The sequence below is a fragment of the Camellia sinensis genome, chromosome 11, assembly GCF_055761805.1.
Source record: "Camellia sinensis isolate YWXY chromosome 11, ASM5576180v1, whole genome shotgun sequence".
NCBI classification, from domain to species: domain Eukaryota; kingdom Viridiplantae; phylum Streptophyta; class Magnoliopsida; order Ericales; family Theaceae; genus Camellia; species Camellia sinensis.
Genome location: NC_138971.1, coordinates 126,218,801 through 126,243,746, shown reverse-complemented (window position 1 = coordinate 126,243,746; position 24,946 = coordinate 126,218,801). Strand labels below are relative to the sequence as shown.

The window sequence follows — 24,946 nt, the reverse complement described above, 5'->3', positions numbered from 1 at the left end:
TCATGCAAAGGAAATCTAGCAAATAAAATTTCATCAAGATTTTCCATACATGTCATCTTCAGATACGTAAAAGATTGCAACCCATCAAATAGTTATAGATTGATGTTAAGTTACTCCCAACAGACTACAAATGTTTACAAAACATGCTCAGTAACTGTATGTAATTGTGAACTTACTGCTCAAATTATTCCCACTTTACAAATTCCACCATATGAGGATACGGTCCGGTAGAGCACCCAAACTGGATACAACACAACAACCACAAGAACTTACAAAAAGAAAAAGAAAAAAAAAATGAAAATTCAGAGGTTAAACTGCAGATTCAAAGACTGACATCACGAGTGCCAACGAAATACCAGAAGGTGAAGAGCAGTTCTGGGACAAGAATCAGCTGTTGTTGAACTTTAAGAAGACTGATTCAACCCGTTTTGGGGAAGTTAGAGTTGCCACAGACTTGAACTGTCATGATACCCACATTTTCTATCAGTTAACACAACTGAATACCAATATATATATATATATATAAATGGGGATTTCTACAAATATGGAGTTTAATTCAGTTAACTTTTTCTACATCTCTCACTAAATTTTTTACTTCTTAGGTGCTTCTAGACTGAAGCCCAAAATTTTTAAATGGAAAAAGTCCACTTTTTTGGCTTTGTTTAGTAGATTTTTTAAATAATAATTTTTGGGTCTTCTAGTCTAGAAACACTAAAAAAATTATTTAAAATTTGACAAAAAGTACTAAGGCCTCGTTTGGGAACAGACTAAGTTAGTAACTTTTTGACTATTTAGCTAAAATATGAGCTAAAAAAAATTAGTATGTTTGGGATGTCTTTTTGGCTTTTTACAAAAGATGTGTAAAAAGTAGAGAGAAAAAAGAATCATTGACTTTTTAGTATGAGTTGTTGGCTTTTTGATTTTTTTAGTAACTTTTTGACTTTTTAGCTAAACCGGTCTGTTGCCAAACGAGGCCTAAAGACCAAAAATTGAAAAAAAAAAAAATACAGCAAAAGAAGCATTTGCTGCCCCAAAAAAGGTGAGGAACTTCAAGTCTTTAACAGGGCAACATAATTTAGAAACACAAAGCGTGACATATGTTTGGCAAAATATAAAAGCCTAACAAATGGAGAGATTTTCTTAGTAAATCGAAATGCACAGAAAATTTTCACAAAATAAGACACAATTACAAGACAAATGATGAATCCCACATATGGTGACCCCACATGTGGGACACACCATTTGTCCCACATATTTGTGTCCCGTTTTGTGAAAATTTCGTGTTCATAACACAGCTGCAATTTTCCATTTAGAAGCAAACGTTTTTCATTTAGAAAAGTAACAATTAAAACACATTTAGTGCACTATGATATTAGCTCAATCTTTTGAAATCCAAAGATACATTGCGGTGTTCATAATTAAGAGACGTAATTGGCACATATGACCACTAATTAGAAAGCTTATGTGGTCTATACTTGCTAAAAAGCAAACAAATGAACACAGAGAGAAGAGTTGTCATAAAATCCAGTACATTTGTTACCTTCTGTTGCCTATACTTTTCACGAATAGCATTAAGTGAACATCCTTCAGTGTTTAGTTGCAGCTCTTGCAAAGCAAGAACTGTGCCTTTCAAATCTGATGTCACGTAACCGGTATAGCGCTCTAGAGTCAGATTCTGCAAAAAGTCCGTATTTAGTCACTTTCTGTAGTTGAAAGGGAGCAAGAAAAAAGTTAAAAGTTAAAGAGGCACAAACAATGCAGACCCATGGGTGATCTGACTGACTGAGTATCCATCTGGCTAGGAATACTGCCGATGCAGCTATTAAGGATGGAAAGAACCTGAGGAACCTATACTCGACAAGAGTCAATTCTGCTAAATAATTTGCCAAGAATTCCATTTCAACACAAGGAACCTGCAAACCAAAGCAATTCGATACAGGGGCTAGAGTACTTTGCCATGAATTGTCAGTGAAGGTCAAAAGGGGCAGTAAACACCATCTAACATACCTTGTAAGAAACTTGTGATGCTTGGATGAATCTCCTGAAAACCAGTATGTGATTAGTGTAAATTAGAAGCTTTAATTCAGTCAGATGGTGTAGTTGGGATAAAGACGGCGGATGGTGGATATGCAAAGTACCTAAGGAATTTTTTTGTGGTCGGAACAGATAATTGAAAACCCAATAAGTTCAAAACTTGACACTCCATTTTCAATACCTGCCATGTAACTTCATTCATAAGCCAATACAATGCACTTATACATTGATAATTTCACGTGATAAGACAAAAGCATAATTTTTTAGAATATTGTATGAATCGTTAACTAGAAAGAATGTTATTTCCATGAAATATGAGAATTAAAAAAAAAATAAAAAATACAGGGGATCACAAAATGGGTACAAGAAGCGAAGATGGTTCTCATGTGTGGAAGGCTAATTGCAGGACCTAGGAGTAATATGACTCAGGTTGATTGGACTGTGAAGGCAAATAAGAATTTTGTGAGAACTGAGTTGATAGCTGTAGCTTGGTAGAATTTGTGTCCATAGGATAGATTGTCTTGATGATCCATGGTTTTAGAGGGGTAGTTTTAAGAAACTGGCGGATCAAAATGTGAGAATATTAGGTTAGACAATGTTTCCTTTTCTGAGAGATTGTATAGGTGTATATATATGGCAGTGTTTTAGGTGTGTATATATGGTAGTGTTTCAAGTGTATACATATGGCAATGTTTCCTTTAGGTTAGGTTTATATATATGGCAGTGTTATAGGCAGTGTTTCCTTTAGTCTTGGGGTTAGGTTTACTAATAATCAGATGTATTCTTTATATTATTACACAAGTGAAAATACAATTTCATTCAGAAAACTTACATGATATCAGAGCCAAAAACCCTAGGTTGTTCAAAGTTCTCTTGGTGGTTCTACGAAGTTGCAAAAGCTTCTTATCTCTAGGCTGAAGTCGCAACTCTCTGTTCTAGGCCTAATCGCAAAGGGCCCTCGTCTCTCTCTCTAGTTCAAAAACGCAACTTGACACTCATCGTGGGCCGTTGTTTCTGTTCGATTGAAGCCTTTAGTCTCTAATTCTAGTTCGTTGGTCTCGATCGAAGTTGTTTGATTTTGGTTTGCCTAGGTCTATTTCTTCTCTCGACCTCTGACGTGGTTCGACATCTTCTTTCTGGATGACATCTAGTCGACCCATCTGTTCGACGTGGTAGCAGTGATTTCGTCTTCTGACAGCTTAGTCTGTCTCTCTTCTTTTGGTTCTCTCGACTTCAGTCGGTGATCTCTTTGTTTGGGTGATCGCTTTATTTGGTCCTTTAACTTGTTCTGAAGTATCTCTTATTACGTTTTGACCACAGTTTGTATCTCTAGTTTTGGTTGGACTCATTTGACTGCCACTATTATGAGTGTGTTCATTGTTCTTGTTTACGAATATACTCATAATGACGGATACCCATTAGCTTTAGTCTCTAACAAAGCCTAAGAAGGGGCCATTAGCACCAGATGAGTGTGCCTTCTGCCATCAGAGGGGCCATTGGAAGTATTATTGTCCCAAAAAGTGATGTTTGTCTGCTTTACCTGTGTCTGCCTCGTTTCTTAGCAATTTCCGATCCAGTTTTGCGTCCCTTCTCTAAGTACTGTTCAGCCTCTCGGCGATTCTACTGCATCTGCTCCAGCTCCTGATCCTGACTTGGCTTCCTTGAATACTTAGATTAGTCAACTTCAACATATTTTATCTACCTCTTAGCCCACCCTGTCTGCTTCGGTTGTTTTCTCTCTTCATTCAGGTTTGCTTGGATCTTCTTCAGGTATCTCTTCGTCTGTCTGGATTTTTGACTCCGGTGCCTCTCATCATATAACTCTCCATCTCTTCTTACTTCAAAATTGTACTCTTTTCTATTTTATTACTGTTAATGTTGCTAATGGGTCTGGTATGTCTATTATATATGTTGGCTCTGTCTTACCGTATGTTGTGTCTACTGTATCTATTCCATCCGTTCTTTATGTTCCTCAGTTATCTGTCAATTTATTATCTATCAATCAGCTTGATGCCTCCGGTTTGATGTTATCTTTTCTTTTTCTATCTGTCCTGTGTAGGATCGGATGTCCAAGCAGCAGATTAAGATTGGTTGTAGAGTTGAAGACCTCAGGTTAGCAGGAATGGTACCGGCGTATTGTTTGGTATTTTGGGTGTTACTAGTTAATGAGTTCGTTGTGATCCCATCAATTATGTATATTGTGAGCTTGCTATCGGTTGGTGACCATGTGGGTAAGACGAGTTAGTGGTGTTATTGGTTATTGGGTGTGGATTGTGAGAGGAAAGAGAATTTCTTGAGTGGATAATAGCAGCATTCTTTGAAAGGAAGAACAGTTTATGTTCTCGGGTAACGAGAGTAGCGTTGGTTAAAATTGTCCTTCGTGTTTGGGAGTGTGTGGTTGAGGTTGACCATGTCGGTCTTAAGTTGAGGAAATGGGCACGCTTGCTATGTAAGCAAGGGGATGATGACTCCCTTAGAAGCACATCAGTGTGTGGTTTACTGAGTGTGGAGGTTTGTTGAGTTGATTAGTCAGCTTATTGGCATCGGATTTTGGGTTGACATTGGTCACCTTGAGGATAGTCTTGATTGTTGTAGTCATCGTGTGTTGATTAGGGAAAACTGAAACTAATCACCCGGAATGTGTCATTGAATTTGACGGTTAGAATAATACAGCAAATTTGTGAATTGATTAGTCATTGTATGTGATAAGTATTTGAATGCATGGGTGCCGAATCCCGCGGATGAAATTTCCGTAAAATGGCAATCCGAAAATATCTATACATGGGTGCCGAGTCCCGCGGATGAAATTTCCGTAAAATGGCTATAAGAAAATAATTACACATGGGTGCCGAATCCTGCGGACGCAATTTCCGTGAAATGGCAGTTTGGAGTATTGTTGGCATGAGATGTAGTCTCATTTAAATTGTTCGGTCAGGTTCTGAGCCATGTTTATGATTTTAAATTGGTTAAGTAAAGGAAGGTGGAATGAAATTGCAAAACCATGAATTTCTTATGCCTTATGTATTGATAGCAAAGTGTTTATTTCTATTAACTATCATTATAGAAATGTTATGTTATGTGTTGGCTGTGGCATCACCGTGTGAGTGATGGATGTTGCTAGTGTTATCTTAAAAAGGAATAGACAATAAATTCTTCCTAGTTGTCATGGCCTTTTAAGGGCATTGTCAAAAGGAAAATGTTGAGGATTTGATTTAATTTGAATGTTATGAGAATTTCCAAACAAGTAGTTTTGGCAAATGAACTGGAGATGATTATATTTATTGGGTGGCATCATGTTTGTGACAAATGTTTACAAAACTTTTGAGTTTCAGTTGGAAAGTGCAAAATTTATTTCGGAATGTCAACGTTGAAAATTTGACTATCTTTGAGAAATGTCTCATGAACAAGAAAATGCTTTTTTTTTTTTTTTTATATTTATACAAAGGATTTGTTTTGGTTGCCTTTTTGGGAATTATGTTGTTGAGTAGTGACTTAGCTTGAAGCGCTAGTCGGATATTAGTGAATTGTTTCGGGAAAGGTTTGGCCTTGTTGAAGCTTTTTGTGCCTGAGTGTTGTCTTTTGAAACGTGTTTCCTTGGTAAGCCTTTCTTTTGGTGAGAGCTAACCGCAGGTTTGTTGCGAGAATAGTTTATTTCCTAGTACTCGGGTGTTGGGTGCTGTGTGATCTATTGGCCTTGTGCTTTTGGCGTGTTCTTAATTTCGGGGACGAAATTCCTTAAGAGGGGAAGGTTATAGCGATCCCGGTTTTTCCTTTCCTTTGATTATAGCATTCCAGACTTGGTTTCGTGATTATGTTGTTGTCTTATTCTCATTTCCATCTTTTACTCTTTGTATTTGAGTCTTTGGTTGTGTTGGGCAGGTTTGGAACAGGTTGGTTGTGTTAGAAATCAAAAGTTAATGCCCAGCTTTTGGCCTTCACGCTCGAACGGGGATTTTGACGCTCGAGCAGACCCTTTGTTGTTGCTTCTCCGCTCGAGCGGACGTTTTGACGCTCGAGCGTGAATATTCATCTCCCAATATTTTGTCTCTGCAGGTTGTCGTACGCTCGAGCGGGAGTTTTGACGCTCGAGCGGGACCTTTCGTTTTTGTTCCACCGCTCGAGCAGGGAGTCTGACGCTCGAGCGGGGACCATGGTCTGCAAAACTTCTGAAAGTGTGCATCCGGCGCTCGAGCGGCGCTTTTGACGCTCGAGCATGAGCCTGTGTCTGACGCTCGAGCAGGGAGTTCCACGCTCGAGCGGGGCGACTTGTATATCAGTCCGAAGTTCGACTTTTTGGATCACTTTTTCAACTCCTTTTCTCTCTCTTACTTTTCAAAACCTCCATTGGAGAGCCTCTCTCTCTAAAACACAACTTCTCACTAGGGTTTGATCTAGTTTGAGTGATCTCTTACCTTGGTGTCTTTGTAAAAAGTGTAGAGCTTGGCTTGAGCTACATTTCCATCCGAAAATCTTGGGATTTGGAGCACTTTGAGTTTTCATCATCTTCTCCATTTGAGCTCCAAATTTGGGGTAGGGATTTCCTTGTTCTTTTACAATGCTTCGTCTATAGATAGACATGTGGTAGTTTTGTATTGCATGAAAATCATATCCATGTTGGGTTTGTTTGAAAATCATGAGGGTGAACCTACGGTTGGTTGTTTGAAAATGGGTTTGTTATCATTGATTGTGGTTTGGACCAATTGGGGTGTAAATTAGTACTCCCTCCGTCCCAAAATAATGGTCCCTTTTGGGGAATCCAACTTTTTTTGGTAGTATAATTATTGCATTTGAAAAAAGTTGATTTTCCAAAATTATCCTTTTGATAGTACATTTTTTGAGAATATCAATGCATAATTGTACTTTTTATGTTGTTTATTAATTTAAAAGAAGGGTAAAATAGGAAATTTATATTATTTTTGTACTTGATTTTTGAAGAGGGACTAATATTTTGGGACAATGAAAAATGGAATAAGGGACTAATATTTTGGGACGGAGGGAGTATATCATTGTTGAAAGAAGAAAAAGCCCTAATTTATATTTGATTTGATAAAATGAAAGAGGGGTTTTGTACTTTGGGCCAATACATATGTATTTTGGGTCTCAAATGAGGTCATTGTTGTTTGTTGTTGGTATTTGAGCCTTTTTGGTCAATATTGAGAAAGAGGGAGAAAAGCCCTAATTTACCGTAATGAATTAATTTGCGTAATTGATTTGGAAGGTTATGAAAGAATGAAATTGGTTTTGTGAAATGAGAGGAATGATATTGGTTCTGTGAAATGGGAAAAGTGTTTTTGGAAAAAGTGGTGGAACAAGTCGATTTTGAAAATGGAAAATGAATTTGGAAATTGAAATATTGTATCTTGAGTATTGAATACACACATTTGGGGTTTTAACTTTACCTATCATACTAGCGTTGTTGTTAGATTTAAGATCTCACGATAGTTGAGTCTTTTAATAGATGTATTGAATACATGCATCTAGAGGTTTTGTCCTTGGTCATCGGTGGAGGATGACATGGTTGTGTTGAATTGTCGTATATGCATTACACCTGTGTTGATTGAACATTGTATGTAATGAAGTGCTTTGATACATTATATATGTATAATTGTTAGGAAGGAGATAGAGGATGTACTCCAGTGTGTGGGAGGAGATAAAGGATGTACTCCACACATACCTATGTGTTCATATACTTTAATACATTCTTATGTATCTTGATAGTTTATGTGTATGTATTACACTTGTTGGTTATACTCTGTTGTATCGTGATTATTGGTGTTATACCCTACGCTTATAATCAGAGGTACCGTTACCTTCCAGCTAGCGCCTGGAGAACTGACTACGCTGAGAATCTAAGGTACCACTCTCTTCCAGCTAGTGCCTGGTAAAATGGCATACCGTTGTGAGAGTTGTATCTTTGGCTTACTGTGCATATAGCCGGTAGAGCAGAGTTTTATTGTTTTTGTCTCAGTGTATCTGAGTATATTATGGATTGTGATGTTTACAGTTTTGGAGGGCCAAGTTGCCTCATTTGTTGATTATATACATGTTGATGATTTGTTATCTCCCTTTATTGAAGGCATGCATGTATAGATATGAATGTATTAGGAACAAACCAAAATGCCATTATGAGATTTTGGGAAAGTGTGAAGGAAAATTGGGTATTTGAAAGTATGTTTTGAAAAAGGGAAAATCTGTTGTAAGTATAGAAAATGAGAGAAAGGTAATGGGCTTAGAGAAATCAATTTTCTAAGAAGTGGTTATTGTTATGAAAGTTTGGGAACAAAGGGTAGTGAAAAGAAAAGAAAGATGAATCGCTTATAGCGTTGAATGAAATGGCTGTTTTCAAGGAAAGTTTATACTTATGTATATTTTGTATAAACTGCCACATTATTATTCTAGTATGAGATTGGGCATTCATGATCATAGCTATCTGTAAGTTATTATTGTTGAGGGCCATGTTGAGATCCCTACTGGACTATATGTTCATCCCACGTTGTTGAATCTTTTTCAGGTGTTAAGCAGGATGTGCTACAAGATGTGGATCTTCTTATTTGTTGGCCACGGGGCCTCTTTTGTGTTGGCGGGATGCCATATATGAAAAAAGGTTACACCCTTCTTTTTGATTCTTTAATGATGTAAGCCTTCGGGCATTTTATTCAGTATATTCATGTTGTATTTAATTTGCATTCGGATGAGAGAAATGTTATTTATTTCTACTTATGGGACTAAAGAGTTTATTTCCGCATGTTATCTCTGAACTTGAATCAAGTTAATGAATTTGGTAATGACTTTGAGTAATAAAAAGTAGGGCGCTACACTTTCAGACTGCTGTTATTGAAATTAGATTTCATCCATATGCTTCCGACTCTGCTTTGCTTCTGAAACATACCTCAGCTAGTTTTGTTGCTCTCTTACTATATATGAATGATATGATTATCACTAATTCTGATTCTTCTGCTATCTTTGAGGTCAAGCAGGATCTCTTCCGCACCTTCGAGATGAAGGATCTGGGTCAATTGCGGTATTTTCTTGGTATTGAGGTTGTTTTTTTCCCCAAAGGACTATTTTCTGTCTCAGGCTAAGTATGCTAATGAGGTCACTCGCCATGTTGGTCTTACTGATACTAAGATTTCTGATACACCTACTGAGCTTAATGTGAAACTCAACTCTACTGATGGTGTCCCTCTGGATGATCCCACTTTATATCGCAAGCTTGCGGGTTGCTTAGTCTGTCTGACAGTTACTCGTTATGATCTTGCCTATGTTGTTCATGTGGTTAGCTTGTTTGTTTCTGCTCTTCGCTCCACACATTGGGCTGCCTTGGTTTGAATTCTTCACTATCTCTGAGATACTATATTTCAGGGTTTACTATTGTCCTCTACTTCCTCTCTAGATTTGTTGGCCTATGCTGATTCTAATTAGGCTGATGATGTTACTAATCGCAAGTCCACGTTTAGTTTCTGTATGTTTCTTGGTGATTCCTTGATCTCTTGGAAAAGCAAGAAACAAACTGTTGTTGCTCGCTTTACTGCCGAAGTTGAGTACTGTGCTATGACTCATGCCACTGCTGAGATTGTTTGGCTTCGTTGTCTCTTATCTGATTTGGGTTCCCCTAGTCTTCTCCAACCTCCCTCTATTATGACAACCGTAGTGCCATTCAGATTGCCCATAACACTATCTTCCATGAGCGGACCAAGCACATTGAGATTAATTGTCACTTTGTCCGTCAACATCTACAATTCGACTCTATCTCGCTTCATTTCGCCTCTTCAGCTTTACAACTTGCTGAGTTTTTTACCAAAACTCACACCACTACTCTGTTTCAGTTTCTTCTTGGCAAAGTCTCAATGTTTTCTATAACAACACCTTGAATTTGAGTGGGGGTGTGAGAATATTAGGTTAGTCAATGTTTTCTTTTTTGAGAGATTGTATAGGTGTATATATATGGCAGTGTTTCCGTTAGGTTAGATTTATATATATGGCAGTGTTTTAGGCAGTGTTTCCTTTAGTCTTGGGGTTAGTTTTACTATATAATCCGATGTATTCTTTGTATTATTACACAAGTGAACATACAGTTTCATTTAGAAAACTTACACAAAACTGAGGTTGTTGAAATATGCTTTAGAGTGAAAATAGAATTGGTACATCTGCTGTCTCTCTTTTGAATATCCCACAGTTCTTTCTTTGCATAATATAGATTGAAGCATTCAGAAGAACCCAGCTTCAAAGATTAGATTAGGACATACCTCTTCTCTCATGTAAGTGTTGTCCGTGATAAAGCAAAGTTCTTCTACACGGGGTGCACAAATTTCTTCATATTTTCTTCAGGCAACAATAGAAAAGAAGCAAACAATAAAATCCCTGAGTTATGGAGAAGATCCACAAGCTATGTAATACATTAGCCCCAAATCCCAATGCATGCAAGAGATTTTGGGATATATAAACTACAAACAAGTTGGTTCATTCTTCCAATCAAGACAGCAATGTAATGATAATATAATGGATAAGGTGAATTGTTGCAGTTAGTTAATTCTTCCAACTAAGAGCAATGTAATAATAATATGATGGATGAAGTAAGTTGTTGCTTCTTCATGGGCATACATGCACATGTGAGAGAGTAAGAGATTTCAAATGTACTTAATATTGATTTCACAAATCTTCTGACATCAGTTCGTCGAAGGACTAGTGAAGGCAATTGTTGAAAACATGATGACTCCTTTTTACACTTGACTCTTCAGATAAATAATTGGGTTCAGACAAATAATTGCAGTTATAATATAACTGTTGAATGCATATTCACCAATATCTAATTCTTGACAGGATGAGCTGGGATGACGATTTTGGAAATTACAGCTTCAAAAACATGTAGGGATTTATTTATTGGTGTCAGACTCAGGGGGGTTAAGGAAGAGTACAGACTAGAGGTGGGAAACATCCAACTAGAATCCTTTACTGGATTGATTTCAAAAAAGAACTCCCTTTGCTACTTGAAATTCACCAACATAATCTCTCAAATCCATTTGTGGGTATTGACAGTAATACGGTATTGTTGAAATCCAAATCAGAGTCGTTACAATTAAATGAGAAAACAAACATTAATTCCTTCCCAATTCATCAAATCAAATGCAATATGATATCTTTGGCCTTCATCTATCTATTACTTGATACATCTTGCAATCTAGTTCATGAATCTAAAGAAAAGGGACATTCCTAATGCACAAGGCTTCTGCCTACACTAACAACACAATTGACCACACTTTTTGTGGAGAGGCTGCAACTTGAAGGGAAAAAAAGAAAAAAAAAAAAAAACAGAAACTGAAATAGTAAAGAATTCAATCATATTGTTGACATTAAAGAAGTTCCATCATCATCAAAATCTATTAGTGCTTTTGAATCTGGAACATTATATCTATGCAATTTTTCCTGGTATTTCAAATGAATAATAGTAAGGCACCAACAACAACAAAGAACTTACGAGGCAATTAACATGCAAGCAACACCAAGCAATTGGAGTTTTTGTTTTTCAATGTGGTTTTGAGAGAGAAATCGATCAATGAGATTGACTGTCAGGTAAAGGGTGTCTGGGACCAGCCTATATTCTTCAGAAACCTGAAGGAGAAAATAGAAATAATGGTAAACATTTTCATCACCCTCCACTGATAAAAAAAAAAAAAAACTATGCACTTTAACAGAAGGATCAACTTAAATGCTAGAAATCTAAATTGTTAAAACCTAAAACCTATCACCTACTTCACCCACTTAAACCTACTCCACTAAACCTAACCCACTACACCACTACCACCTCACCTACTCCACTAAACCTAACCCACTACACTACTACCACCTCCACTTCACCTACTCCTTACCTACTACACACTCACCCTCTTCTATATATAGGAATCATGAATCATTGTAATATACAACAACATATATCAATCAATAATACAATTCTCTTTATACATTAAATTTCAACATGGTATCAGAGCAAGGTTAAGAAGCTAGTAATTTTGCTTCACCGGCGGGCGGCAGTCTCGCCTTGGCCGCCCGCCGGACCTCAACACATACCTCCTCTCCAATCACCGCCAATAACCACTGCAGCAACTCAAACCACTGCTAGCTCGAATTGACGCCAACTCTTCCAGTAACTCCAAGAACCGAGTAGAGGCCCCTCCAATCTGCATCTTCTCCATACTTATGTTGCGAGTTGCGGATAACAGATTTTCCCTTCTCATCCTTTCACTTGCAGAAACCCCAGTTGTAATGAGATCCATACCAATGGTTCCAGTGGAGTGATCTGTTGCAGACTGTTGCAATGCAACTTCCAGAAGACGAAAAGCCTCCATCACATCTCTCTATCTCCACCGCTCTTATTCATCATTTTAGACTCCAAATCTCGAAGCATTTGCTGTGCCCTCTCATAGGCCTTGAGGTGGGAGTCCACACCTCTTGGGCCATCCATGGCTGCTGGTTTTACTCTCCGAAGAGTCTCTTTCGCTTCGGCAATTCTCCCTTGCTTCATCAAGCAAATACCCAAATTGCACATCTTGTTATTGTCTAGTGCAATCAATAATGCTCTGTGATAAGCATCTTCCTTTTGGCAGGATTGAATACCCACTCACTCATATTTTATTAAACTTTCTTTATTTATTTCTTTTAATCACCTTTTACACCTCCCTCACCGACTCCCTCACCACAAAATAGAATTTTTATTTATTTCTCTTATCTTTTTTGTGTTCCCTTTTTCACAAAAAAAAAAAAAAAAAAAAAAAAAAAAAACAACAACAACAACAACAAAAACAAAAATATAAAAAATATATATAGCTTTGCACACCAAACCATATTTTATTCATTTCAGGGATCAACCCCGATCACCATTTTACACACAAAAAAAAAAAAAAAAAAAAAAAAACCACCACAACACACCCACATCCACAGTGGGATTTTTTCTTCTCTACTCTGCTGCAGGTCTCTTCTTCTTGCCTCCGTCCTGGACAGCCCTTGCCGGTGTTGCCTCCGTGTTTCCCACTCCACTGGGCACGATCACTCCACCCTGCTCCTCCACTACAGCATATGGCGGACCTCCAAATCGGAACATCACGGTGGCCTTCCGCTTCAGCTCCTTGTTTTCTGTCTTTAGCACACTTATCTCTGCTCGCGTATCCTTATACATGCGTTGGAGCAGAGCCAGCTGGGAGTTTAACTGTTGCACCTCATTTGTCCTGCTCTGCAGCCGGTGCGACAAGTTTGTGACCGCAGTCATGGTTTCCACACATGACTTCAGAGTATACTGATTGGCCTCAATATCAGTTTGCACCGCCATTTTTTGCTCCACCGACCGCATCGGAAAGTTCAACGGAGCAAACACAGAGGTGTTTGGTTGAGGTTCACTGGCCACCGCACCAGTTCTCTCTCTTGTTGACTCATTGAGGTCGGGAAAGAGAGTGAGCAGACCACGGGATGAAGAGGCCATATTCTGGGTAGCTGAACGGGAAGAAGAGGCCATGTTTTTTGGGTTGCTGAGTGTTTCAGCGAAATAGCAATTTCAGACTGATAATGTTCGGAAGGGGAGTGTTTCAAGATTTGCAGCTCTTAGAGGCAATCTCTCAGAAAATGAAGAGTTTTTCAGAAGTTTTTTCCCAGGTTTTTTTGTCTTCGCTTCTGCCTCAAGCACAGCCTCCGCATTGGTTTATATCGACACAGACGACGCGGCCGACACGCCACTCTGTCGCTCACGTGCCTCGCCGCGTCTCCGGCTCACCTTTTGATGGCTCGACGCTTTCTGTCGGGCACGACTTTTGATGAAGTAGGCGCGCCTTTTGAGGGCGCAACTTTTGATGGCACGTCTTTTTATGGATTGGGCACGCATTTTGATGGCACGTCTTTTTATGGATTGGGCACGCCTTTTGATGGCACGCCCTTTTGAAAGATTGGGCACACCTTTTGAGGGTGCGACTTTTTAGGGGTCCGACAAGACTCTGTAAACTGTCCCGACATTGATTCCGGTTAGCTCCTTCATGGGTCCGACAAGACTCTGTAAACTGTCCCGACATTAATTCCGGTTAGCTCCTTTATGGGTCCGACAAGACTCTGTAAACTGTCCCGACATTGATTCCGGTTAGCTCCTTTATGGGTCCGACAAGACTCTGTAAACTGTCCCGACATTGATTCCGGTTAGTTTCTACAAGGGTCCAGCAAGACTCTGTAAACTGTCACAACAACTGTCACAACATTGTCTGCTACAACGGTCCGACATGACCCCATAAACTGTCTTCTACATCGGTCTGACACCACCATACAGTGTCCTCTACAACGTTATGACACCCCCATACAGTGTCCTCTACAACGTTATGACACCCCCATACCGTGTCCTCTACAACGTTATGACACCACCATCCAGTGTCTTCACCAATGGTCTGACACGACCATACAGTGTCACCTATCCTCTTTTATTTTTATGTATTTTCTTGTTTTGTAACTCTCTCCAAACTCAAGTTGGTTAGTTCCTATCCCCCTTGAGTTTGCGGGGGGCTGTTAAAACCTAAAACCTATCACCTACTTCACCCACTTAAACCTACTCCACTAAACCTAACCCACTACACCACTACCACCTCACCTACTCCACTAAACCTAACCCACTACACTACTACCACCTCCACTTCACCTACTCCTTACCTACTACACACTCACCCTCTTCTATATATAGGAATCATGAATCATTGTAATATACAACAACATATATCAATCAATAATACAATTCTCTTTATACATTAAATTTCAACATAAATTAATACACTCTGACAAGTATAGCTTGACTAGTAAAGTACAAGAAAAAGCAAGTGATCATCAGAGTGAAAATTTGTTTTCAAGCGAAGATTGGTTTGAACCTTACATCAGATGTTGCTATAATATGATAGTGTATGGTGTACTCTACTCCATGATTTATATCAATATTACAGAATAGAAAGTGAAGATCCAAAATAATACTAATAGCGGTTAGGTACTTGTAAACAAAATAAGAACTGACTACCATTTATTAAAACAAGGAAAGAAAAGAGAAAAAGTTGAAAGCAAAGACCTACCCATAAAAAGCAATCAGTGATTCAATGCAAATTTCATATTCATTGATAGAAAATAATCATCAATGTACACTACGCTGCTTAACAGTGGTAATAAAAAAGATAAATAAAGAATAAGAGGAAAAACAAGGAATTATTGGAAACGAAAGGAGCAACAAAGTGAGATACAGGAAAGAAGACCATATGCGTTTATACATTGTAATTGCTTCAACCTTCTTAGATGTGAAACTTATCCAGGAAAGATAGAATCAAATGAAGTTGATACTTACTTTGCAAAGTTATAGAGTGAGCATTGAAGAAATTAATCGAAATGAGTTTTTATCATGAATCCAATGTTTGTTCAGATGGATGGTGCAGATTCATGCACAAACAAATTAATGTTTCTGGTCTATTGAAATAATTCCAAGGGAACAATTCATGAGGCTTCACCAACATCTTGAGCGGAACAAACAAAAACTGCATGTCTTTCCAAACAGATGCATATACTGTTACATAGCAATGTAATGTACATAAGCCCAAGTGGCTGAGCAAACCTCCACAAGCCAATCAATCAGAATTCCTCGCATGTTCGGATTAACATCTTGCTGCAACATTTCCATGTAATTGACTGAAGGCCTTCGATCAAGCTGAAAATAGGAGGGATTCACACATGTGAACGTATAAACTTAAAAACATTTTGTTGTAAAAAAAAAAATTCAAACTTCAAACCAAAATGCTGATGTGCTTCAAAAAGAAAGCAAAAAGGCATTTATTTAAAAAGTAAGGAAATTAAGCAAATGCATAGTTCTTGTCTTCAGATATTGCCATTCAATGAGACAAACTCAACTAATGTGGAGATCATATTGTGTTGGAGTCCTATAATGATTACATAATTCTATCTTGCTGTTAGAATTTGACAATAACTTAACACGTATGAAAGTGGTTGGTACTGCAGCAGCAGGGTGTGCAATTGAGCACAGTCAAAATCAAAGGCAAGTAAAATAGTGACAACTATTAGTAAATGATGTGGCAGGTCAGCAGCCATACAAACCTCCATAACACGTAAATTATTATAAATATCAGGGGCATACAGGCTGCACATTTGAGGATCCTTGTGGTTAGAATCGACATCTGCAATCTGCAAATCTTTTGGGGTGTCCAGTTTTTGACAATGCTTGTCTTCTGCATGACCCAAGAAAAGAACATTATGCTTGGCTAATAAATTATTGAAGGAGAATAATCTATTTAATAAATATTTTGAGACTAAACAATTAACTTTTACTGTCTAAAACATATGACAGGAAAAAACAAGTTCCTCTAATAATATGACTCCAAATGTTGAAGAAGCATGCTTGATGACCAGTTTTCCCGTATAGACACTTTTGTTGCTTAGCAAAAAAAGGGGGCATGAATTTACCAAGAGGACATTCAAGACTAAATCAATGATACTAAAAGATATGAAATGATTCATAGATCAATGTAAATGTGTAATAAATAGATGCGATCTTGTTGAAAACTCAGAAACTTCACACGTCAATGTGATCAGCATATTGTAGTAGTCGATACAAAGATGCTCACAAGATTCTATGCAGATTAAAAAGGAACATAAATCAAGCGGTTGAAACAGTGCATTTCATGTCAGCCACTATATAAATAGCAAGCCAAACCATATTTTCATATGTTATGACCTGGTGGATAAGATGAAGCAGAGTATTTAACCTTTCTTTGAAGGACTTCGCTGTCGAGCATGTGTATTGGAACTTTGCTTTATAAGCATCATGTCTGCTACACCAAATTCTCTGGCATTAATTGATTTAGTTTGTCCCTTTGTTGAGTTTGTTTGTTGTGACTCCTCCATCTTCAATCTGGATATTTCTTCAGTTATTTTTGCATCTGCACCCTCTTGAACCAGAGGATTTTCTAGGACATCAACTGGAGCCACCTTTGCATTCTTCTTCCCAATGCTTTTATTAACCTGTTTGCTACACTGAAGCAGAAACATCGATGGTGAGCTTATTGAGCATATAGCCAACTACAAATAAGAAGTTCCTTTTTGCATGAACAGAAAATGATAACATCCCAGAAATATTTAAGTTCTCAATATTCATCTCCATTTTGCTATCGACAAAACTAATAAACAATTTATGGGAAATAAATTTTGGCTTTAGAAAAAAAGAAAACTGGACTTCAGATTAAGAACCCATCTAACATATTGTCCTTACCTGAAGTTTGACTGCATTAATGCAGTTGATATATGGATTATCACATAAAATGTTAGTGACATCCTTTAGAACTGCCCTTTTCTTATGCTGGAGACAATCAGTGATGCTAACGGAAGGATTGTTCTCATCTGATGCTGATCTTTTTGAACTTTGTTGGAGGATTAGCTTCTGTTCTTGTTTCATTGAAGGCTTTGATGGGGGTAATCCTCCCGATGTAGCTAATGCCTTAGCCCGTGCTCTTGTAATTCGAACAGTGGGCTCTTCAAATTTAGCAGCTGTTCTATTTTCTTTATTCATATTTGCATGCCTTGTAGAATAGCTATGCATGGCTTTAAGCTGAAATGCTTTTCATCAGACCTGCATTTCTGTGATTGGTTTAATGCTCAGAAAAGATAAGTGAAGGACCTGAAAACAAATTCAGCAACTAGGAATAGCCAAAGATACGATATTAAATAATTAAAAAACCTATGTTCATAGTTGCGTAGGTGGAAATATTTGAATACTGCAAGACATTTTCATGAGTTTTCTTTACAATTATAAAAAAATTTATGAAATTCTCCCACTCTTATTTGAAACTTAGACCAGGCAGATAACTAGTTATTCATCATATTGGGACTAATTCCTCTAGTGTCTTCATTTTTCCTTTAGTTTGTAAAAACAGCTGCTTTTTTTTAAAAAAAAGATTTTTATTTTTTTTCTTTTTTCCCAGCAAATGATATGTGCATATCAAAGGGTGAAAAGAGGAACAATGTTCTCAGGTAAATGAACTCACGTAGGGAAAAATAATAACAGACTTGCAAAAATAGTCATTTTGTCCATTTTTTTTTTTTCATAACAAAATGGCATATCAGGTCAACCGATATAGAGATGTAATGTAAGCCTTATATTTGAATAGTTCAATACTAGGCCGGCAATCTGTAAACTGCCCAGAGAAAAATAAACATAGTTGCATAAGTTGATTGAATAAATAGTCAGTCAACCAATGTCAAATGCACTGAGAGAAAAAATAATGAATACCTGTTAAATTCAAATCTCTGTAGCTCAAAATCACACGTCAAATTTAAGATTCTTCTGAACAGAACGTGATTTATACTGTGAGTTTGGTAAAGAGGGAGAGAAAAAGAGAGGGACTGAAAGTTGGTGTTATTGTATTATGTTTCAGTATTAATTACAAGAGAGCAAGCTCCCTCTCTTTATAGAGAGGAGAGGGAGACAATTAGCATCGGATGCCTGGAATTAACTAAGGCTAAAGTGAAGTTCCCTTCTTTACAGCTACACATGGAGCCTTTACAGATGCAAGGTTGCCTTTACAGATGCAAGGTTACAGCTATACATAGTGGGGGATATATTATATGTATATTATATGTTAACAGCCCCCCGCAAACTCAAGGAGGGTAGGCATCGACCAAGTTGAGTTTGGAAACAAGATCACGAAAGCGCCCAGGAGAATGAGCCTTGGTGAAGATATCAGCAGGTTGATCGGCAGAAGCAATTGGGAGAAGATGAACAGTACCACGTGTAACATGTTGTCGAATGAAATGGCAATCAATCTCAATATGCTTGGTGCGATCATGGAAAACATCATTGTGAGCAATCTGAATAGCACTCTGATTGTCACAATAAAGAGCGGTAGCGCCAGAAGAGGAAATACCCATATCAGTGAGGAGCCAGCGAAGCCAGAGAAGTTCCTGAGTAGTATCGGCAAGAGCTCGGTATTCAGCTTCGGTGCTAGAACGGGCAGTGAGGGATTGTTTTTTGCTACGCCAAGTAAGAAGAGAATCCCCTAAGAAGAAACAGAAGCCCGTGGTGGAGCGTCGATCCGTAGGATCCCCAGCCCAATCAGCATCAGAGAAGGCACGCAGTTCCAGAGATGAGGAAGCAGAGTAGTGAAGGCCATGGAACAGGGTGCCTTTGATGTACCGAAGGATGTGAAGGAGAGCAGTATAGTGGGGAGTGCGAGGAGCCGACATGTACTGACTAACAATGTGAACAGCATAGGCAATGTCAGGACGAGTTACTGTGAGATAGACAAGACTGCCGACGAGCTGACGATAGAGAGTAGCATCAGGGAGGAGAGCCCCGTCGAGAGGAGTGAGACGAATCTGAGGATCAACTGGAGTAGATGTAGTTTTGCAATCAGTAAGACCAGCACGAGCCAGAAGATCGGATGCATATTTGGCCTGAGATAAGTAAGAGCCAGTAGGATCATGAGAGACTTCAAGGCCTAAAAAGTAGTTGAGAGTACCAAGGTCCTTCATCTCAAACTGTCGGTGGAGAAAGCGTTTGAGGTGGAGAATACCAGCTGCATCATTACCAGTGATAATCATATCATCCACATACAGAAGGAGAAGAGTGGTACCATGAGGAGTAGTCCGGATAAAAAGAGCAGAGTCATAGGAGCTGGAGGTGAACCCAAAGTCATGAATGGTAGAACTGAACTTAGCAAACCAGGCACGGGGTGCTTGCTTGAGGCCATAGAGGGCACGCTGTAGTTTGCAAACCTTATGAGGGGGAAAAGTAGACCCAGGGGGAGGTTGCATGTAGACCTCCTCAAGAAGATTACCATTGAGGAAGGCATTTTTGACATCCATTTGAAAAAGCTCCCAGTGGCGAGCAGCAGCAACAGCCAGTAAACTGCGAACAGAGGTAAGCCGAGCAACAGGAGCGAAGGTTTCCTCATAATCAATCCCATATTCCTGGTTGAAACCCTTGGCAACAAGACGAGCTTTGTAGCGTTCAATCGAGCCATCAGAATGAGTCTTGATTTTGTAAACCCATTTGCAGCCAATCGCAGTTTTGCCAGGAGGAAGGTCAACAAGATCCCAAGTATGAGTTTTGTCCAAAGCCTGAAGTTCATCAGTCATAGCTTGCTGCCAAAGAGGATTAGTACAAGCCTCACGATAGGAGGTAGGTTCATAAGTAGAAAAGGCAGCAGACCCAACAATATAATCACGAAGGTGGATAGGAGGTTGAGTTACCCGGTGTGGTCGACCCGTAGGAGGATCGGTGGGAGGAAGAACCAGTGGAGAAGAAGGTGGTGCAGGGAGAGGTGGACCTTCAGGGAGAGCAGTCTGGTGGGGAGCAGGAGTGAGCAAGGGCGTCTCAATGACGGAGGGACCTGTATCAAAATCATCAGAGAAGAGATCGATGGAAGGATTAGTAAACAGTACATTAGTGGAAAGTGCAGGTAAGTGAAATGAGGATAGGGAGGAAAACATTTGGTGCTCCCAAAAAACTACATGGCGGGAGATACGAAGACGTTTAGAGAGAGGGTCCCAACAGCGAAAGCCTTTATGTTCAATTCCATACCCAAGAAAGCAACAAAGACGAGAACGCGGTTCAAGCTTGGTGCGTTCATGAGATTGAAGGAGAACAAAGCAGGCAGAGCCAAAAACCCGAAGATTAGCATAGGAAGGGGGAGTGCCATGCAGACGTTCAAATGGAGTTTGATTATGGATGACAGGGGAAGGAGCACAATTGATAGTGTAGACAGCAGTGAGGGCAGCTTCCCCCCAAAAGTTTTCAGGGCAGGAAGAAGAAAGAAGGAGAGCGCGAGTAGTGTCAAGAATATGCCTATGTTTCCGTTCAGCACGGCCATTTTGCTGGGACGTGCCAGCACAGGAACGATGAGGCAGTGTACCATGACTCTGAAGAAAAGAAAGGAAATCTGAATCCCGATATTCCATAGCATTGTCGGAGCGAAAAAGTTTGATGGTTTTAGAAAATTGGGTGTGGATCATTTGGGCAAATCGATAATAAAGAGTTTTGAGGTCAGACCGAGTTTTCATGAGAAAAATCCAGGTAAACCGTGAAAAATCATCAATGAAAACAACAAAATAACGAGATCCCCCCATAGTAGTGGTAGGGGAAGGGCCCCAAATATCCGAATGTATAAGATCAAAAGGTGCACAGGAAACAGAAGTACTTTTATTGAATGATAAAGCAGGTTGTTTGGCAAGTTGACAGGGTATACAATCGAAAGTATCTGGAATTACATGACCCAATTGTCCACTAGAAACCAAAGACTTTAAGCGAGTAATAGAAATATGTCCTAAGCGACAATGCCAAAGCTGAAAAGGAGATAATGAGGAAGCAGAGGCAGGAGCAGCAATCTGAGGAGAGGCAGGAACATGAAGGTGAATGAGCTCATAGAGACGTCCATGCTTACGGCCGATCCCAATAGTCTGCCTCGTCTGAGGGTCCTGCACCAAACAATGAGTAGCAGAAAAGGTGACAGTTAGACCAAGTTCACATAATTGACCAATAGAGATAAGGTTTAAAGTGAGAGCAGGGATATGATAAACTTGAGGTAAAGTTAAGGAAGATGTGGAAACAGTACCAAGATGACGGACAGTCATGAGAGAACCATCAGCAGTTTGAATTGAGGGAATATGAGGAGAGGAAGAGATAGAAGAAAATATAGTTGAACTGGAGGTCATATGATTACAACAGGCAGAATCAAAATACCAAGAAGAGTTACCTGGAATTACAGACAAAGCAGTAGGAGGAGGTGTACCAGAAGGGGAGAGAAGGTGTTTGAACATGGCCTCGACATCTGTTGGAGAAAAGAGAGGGGTAGACGGAGCCGGAGACTCAGAAAAACCCTCAGCGGCAGCAGCAGCAGTGGCGGTGTGAGGAAACTGATTCCCAGGATGAGATTGGTTTCTGGAACGATGAAAGCTCCCCCGAGAAGAACCACCGCGAGAAGAGTGGTTGTTGGAGGATGAGCGGGATGGATGGCGAAGACAATCCTGTTGCAGATGACCAGGACTAAGTTTGTTGCAATATCGGCAGGTTCTGACTGGGCAATTGACCAGGAGATGTGTGGAAGGAAGGCCCCGATTCTGACAGTAGAGACAGGCAGTGGTCCGCTGGGGGAATGATGGTTGGTACGGGGGAGTGGCAAGAACAGAGTCCACATGATGAGGTTGGAGAGTACCAAGACGAGTCTCTTCTGATAGCAACTCAGAAATAGCTTGTTCCAGAGTGGGCAAGGGATGGCGATGAAGAAGAGAGGCACGTACAGGCTCAAAAGATGAAGTGAGAGCCATAAGAAAGTGCACCAACCTTTGCTGATTACGATAAGCAGTAAATAAAACAGCATCTTCTTGGTGAGGCCAAGTTGGTTCAGAAAGAGCAAGCTGGTCCCAAACGGAGTACATTTGAGAGAGGAAGTCATTGATGGACTGACTAGATTCTTGGCGCATCCGATGAAGTTGGCTCTGAAGTTGATATTGATGAGCAAGACCAGTAGTCTGGTAGCGTTCTTTCAAAAAATCCCAGATATCTTTGGCAGGAGTGGTGACAGAGTCAAGCTGAAAGCGGCCAAACTGAAGACTGATAGAGGTAACAGACGTATTCCGAAACCAGGTAATGATTTGGTAATTCTTACTGTCCCATTCCTCAAGGCGATCTTCATATGTAGGAGTAGCAGGGGAAATAGTGGTTTCAGCAGTGTCTTTGACCGGTTGGGTGATGTCCCCGGTGATAATTCGCCAGAGCTTCTTTCCTTTGAGGAAGGAAGACATGGCTTGGGCCCATAGAACATAGTTGGAACCATCCAAAATAACGGAAATAGGATGGGAGGCATCAGGACGATCCATAATAATAGATGAGGAGGTCTAAATGGATAGGGAGAGACCTGTAGGAGCAAAATTAGGTAAAACAGAGTGTACCAGTGAGTCCGGAAGGTCGAAAATAGCTAGGAAAGGTGGGCTGTGCAAGGATGATGTCAGCAGGGTGGAAAATGAGGTCAGCGGCGCACGTTAGCAGGAAGGGCGTGCGGCGCACGGTAGCAGAGGGGACTGGCAGTGTATGTTAGCAGAATGGCGCACGCGGGTGCACAATAGCGGAACGGCGCACACGCGGCTCACGGTAGTCGAACGGCGCACGCTGGTGCACGGTAGCAGGTACGGCGCACGACAGGGCAGGATGGAAGGCGCGTGGCAGCGCGTGTGAGAGTGGCAACGGAAGCAGAGACGCGCCGAGAGAAGAAGCGGCGCGTGAGAGCGCGTGAAGGCTTGTTTGGTGATGGGCTTGGTGCCGTTGGGATCGTAGGGAAATTCCGAGCTGTTTGGTATAGTCCACTGTGTACGGAACTAAGACCTAAAATTGAGGGATGCCAGAATTGTGTTTCTAAGCTCTGATACCATGTGAGTTTGGTAAAGAGGGAGAGAAAAAGAGAGGGACTGAAAGTTGGTGTTATTGTATTATGTTTCAGTATTAATTACAAGAGAGCAAGCTCCCTCTCTTTATAGAGAGGAGAGGGAGACAATTAGCATCGGATGCCTGGAATTAACTAAGGCTAAAGTGAAGTTCCCTTCTTTACAGCTACACATGGAGCCTTTACAGATGCAAGGTTGCCTTTACAGATGCAAGGTTACAGCTATACATAGTGGGGGATATATTATATGTATATTATATGTTAACATATACGATGTCAAGAAGATCAAGTATCATAAACCACATAGGCTTTAGATTCTTCAAATCTCTCTGCTTTTCGTAATTCCATCAATATATGTAACAAAGGGTTCAAAACTCACATCCAAACCAATGTACACAATAAAACCAAAGTACAAAAACACTCAAAATAAAAAAGTAAAAAATCTCAGAATGTAGCCCAAATTTTATACAATTATTTTCTCAAAAGACATAATCAACCAATTGTTGTGGGAATTGAACAATAATTACTCTAAATCAATTTTATAGAATAAAGATATTAAACAGAGCAGATTCTGAAAAAGGGTTTTTTTCTAATTTGATAAAACCATATATATATATATATATATATACACATAACAGAATAAGAAGAAGACGACAAAAAGGGTTCAGAAAATAGCCTGTGCAATTGTAAGAGGCACGTCAAAAACGTTATCCTAAAGTCATTATGTGCTCCCTCCACACAAACGACTTCAAGATACAACCGAAAAACTCACAGGATCTGACACAATGACCTGTTGCACGAAAAAGATTTGCCAAGTCCGTATCGATTGCCCAGAAATGAGGAATATCATTTTTTGCCTGAGTTACAGTCCTACTAATATAGGCTCTTTGAGGTCTGTTGGGACCTGACACACCATTTGCTTTTGAAACCAAACACTTATTTAAAATTCAAATAAATAAGACTGTTAAAAGAAACAAAGAAATAACAATTAAAGTTTTGAAGCTTTTAAGGAAATCTTCAACGTCAATAACAGGAAATTATAACAAAATCGAGTGAATTATGGAGCAAATAACCAAAAACAGAGGCCAAAAATAAGTAAAAACCGAGCCGAGCACAGATCTGCGTTGCGAAGCTGAATATATATATACATATAGATGTACATACTCATTCATGTAATTACGCATCGATATAGGATTTGGAAAGAAGACAATGTAAGTACATATAATGAAGCTCAATGTAGTTGAATTTTGAAATAGATGAAACGCATGAGAGAGGTGAGCTTACTCGGCTGCATTTGAGAGCTCCGATAGACCTTTTCAATGGCGGTCTTCATAGCAGAGTTAGGGTTTCGAATCGCACAAATTGCAGAGAGAGAGAAGAGTGTGGTGGTGGTGTTGGTTGTAATAATAAAGAAGAGATATAAGATAGGAGCGTGAGAGAGAGCGGGACAGTGTCACAGTTCAAACTTCCCA

General features: G+C 39.5%; 1 protein-coding gene across 5 annotated transcripts; it reads right to left on the bottom strand.

The window, feature by feature from the left end:
• LOC114293411 (cyclin-A2-1) lies at positions 1–24,946 on the bottom strand. 5 transcript variants are annotated; one of them, XM_082894706.1, is made up of 13 exons: positions 24,759–24,946; positions 17,312–17,676; positions 16,809–17,076; positions 16,141–16,271; positions 15,644–15,736; positions 11,510–11,643; positions 10,281–10,356; positions 2,139–2,215; positions 2,008–2,041; positions 1,755–1,913; positions 1,541–1,675; positions 357–459; positions 1–241 (listed from the first exon to the last, which is right to left on the bottom strand). In XM_082894706.1, the coding sequence occupies exons 2-12, from the start codon at positions 17,636–17,638 to the stop codon at positions 388–390; spliced, it is 1,506 nt and encodes a 501-aa protein (XP_082750832.1). In that variant the 5' UTR covers positions 17,639–17,676; positions 24,759–24,946; the 3' UTR covers positions 1–241; positions 357–387. The 5 variants fall into 5 exon arrangements, with proteins under 5 accessions (XP_082750832.1, XP_082750834.1, XP_082750833.1 ...); XM_082894708.1 differs by having other exon boundaries at positions 1,764–1,913; XM_082894707.1 differs by having other exon boundaries at positions 17,312–17,668; positions 24,759–24,923.

Bases quoted from the DNA above. Each gene is read 5' to 3' on its own strand.
- LOC114293411 (XM_082894706.1), bottom strand. From the start codon at position 17,638: ATGCATAGCTATTCTACAAGGCATGCAAATATGAATAAAGAAAATAGA. The intron at 10,357-11,509 runs GTAAGTTCTTTG...TGTTGCCTGAAG, and splicing joins GCTTGCATGTTAATTGCCTC to AAAATATGAAGAAATTTGTG. The intron at 1,676-1,754 runs GTTTGTGCCTCT...GACTTTTTGCAG, and splicing joins ATCACCCATGGGTCTGCATT to AATCTGACTCTAGAGCGCTA.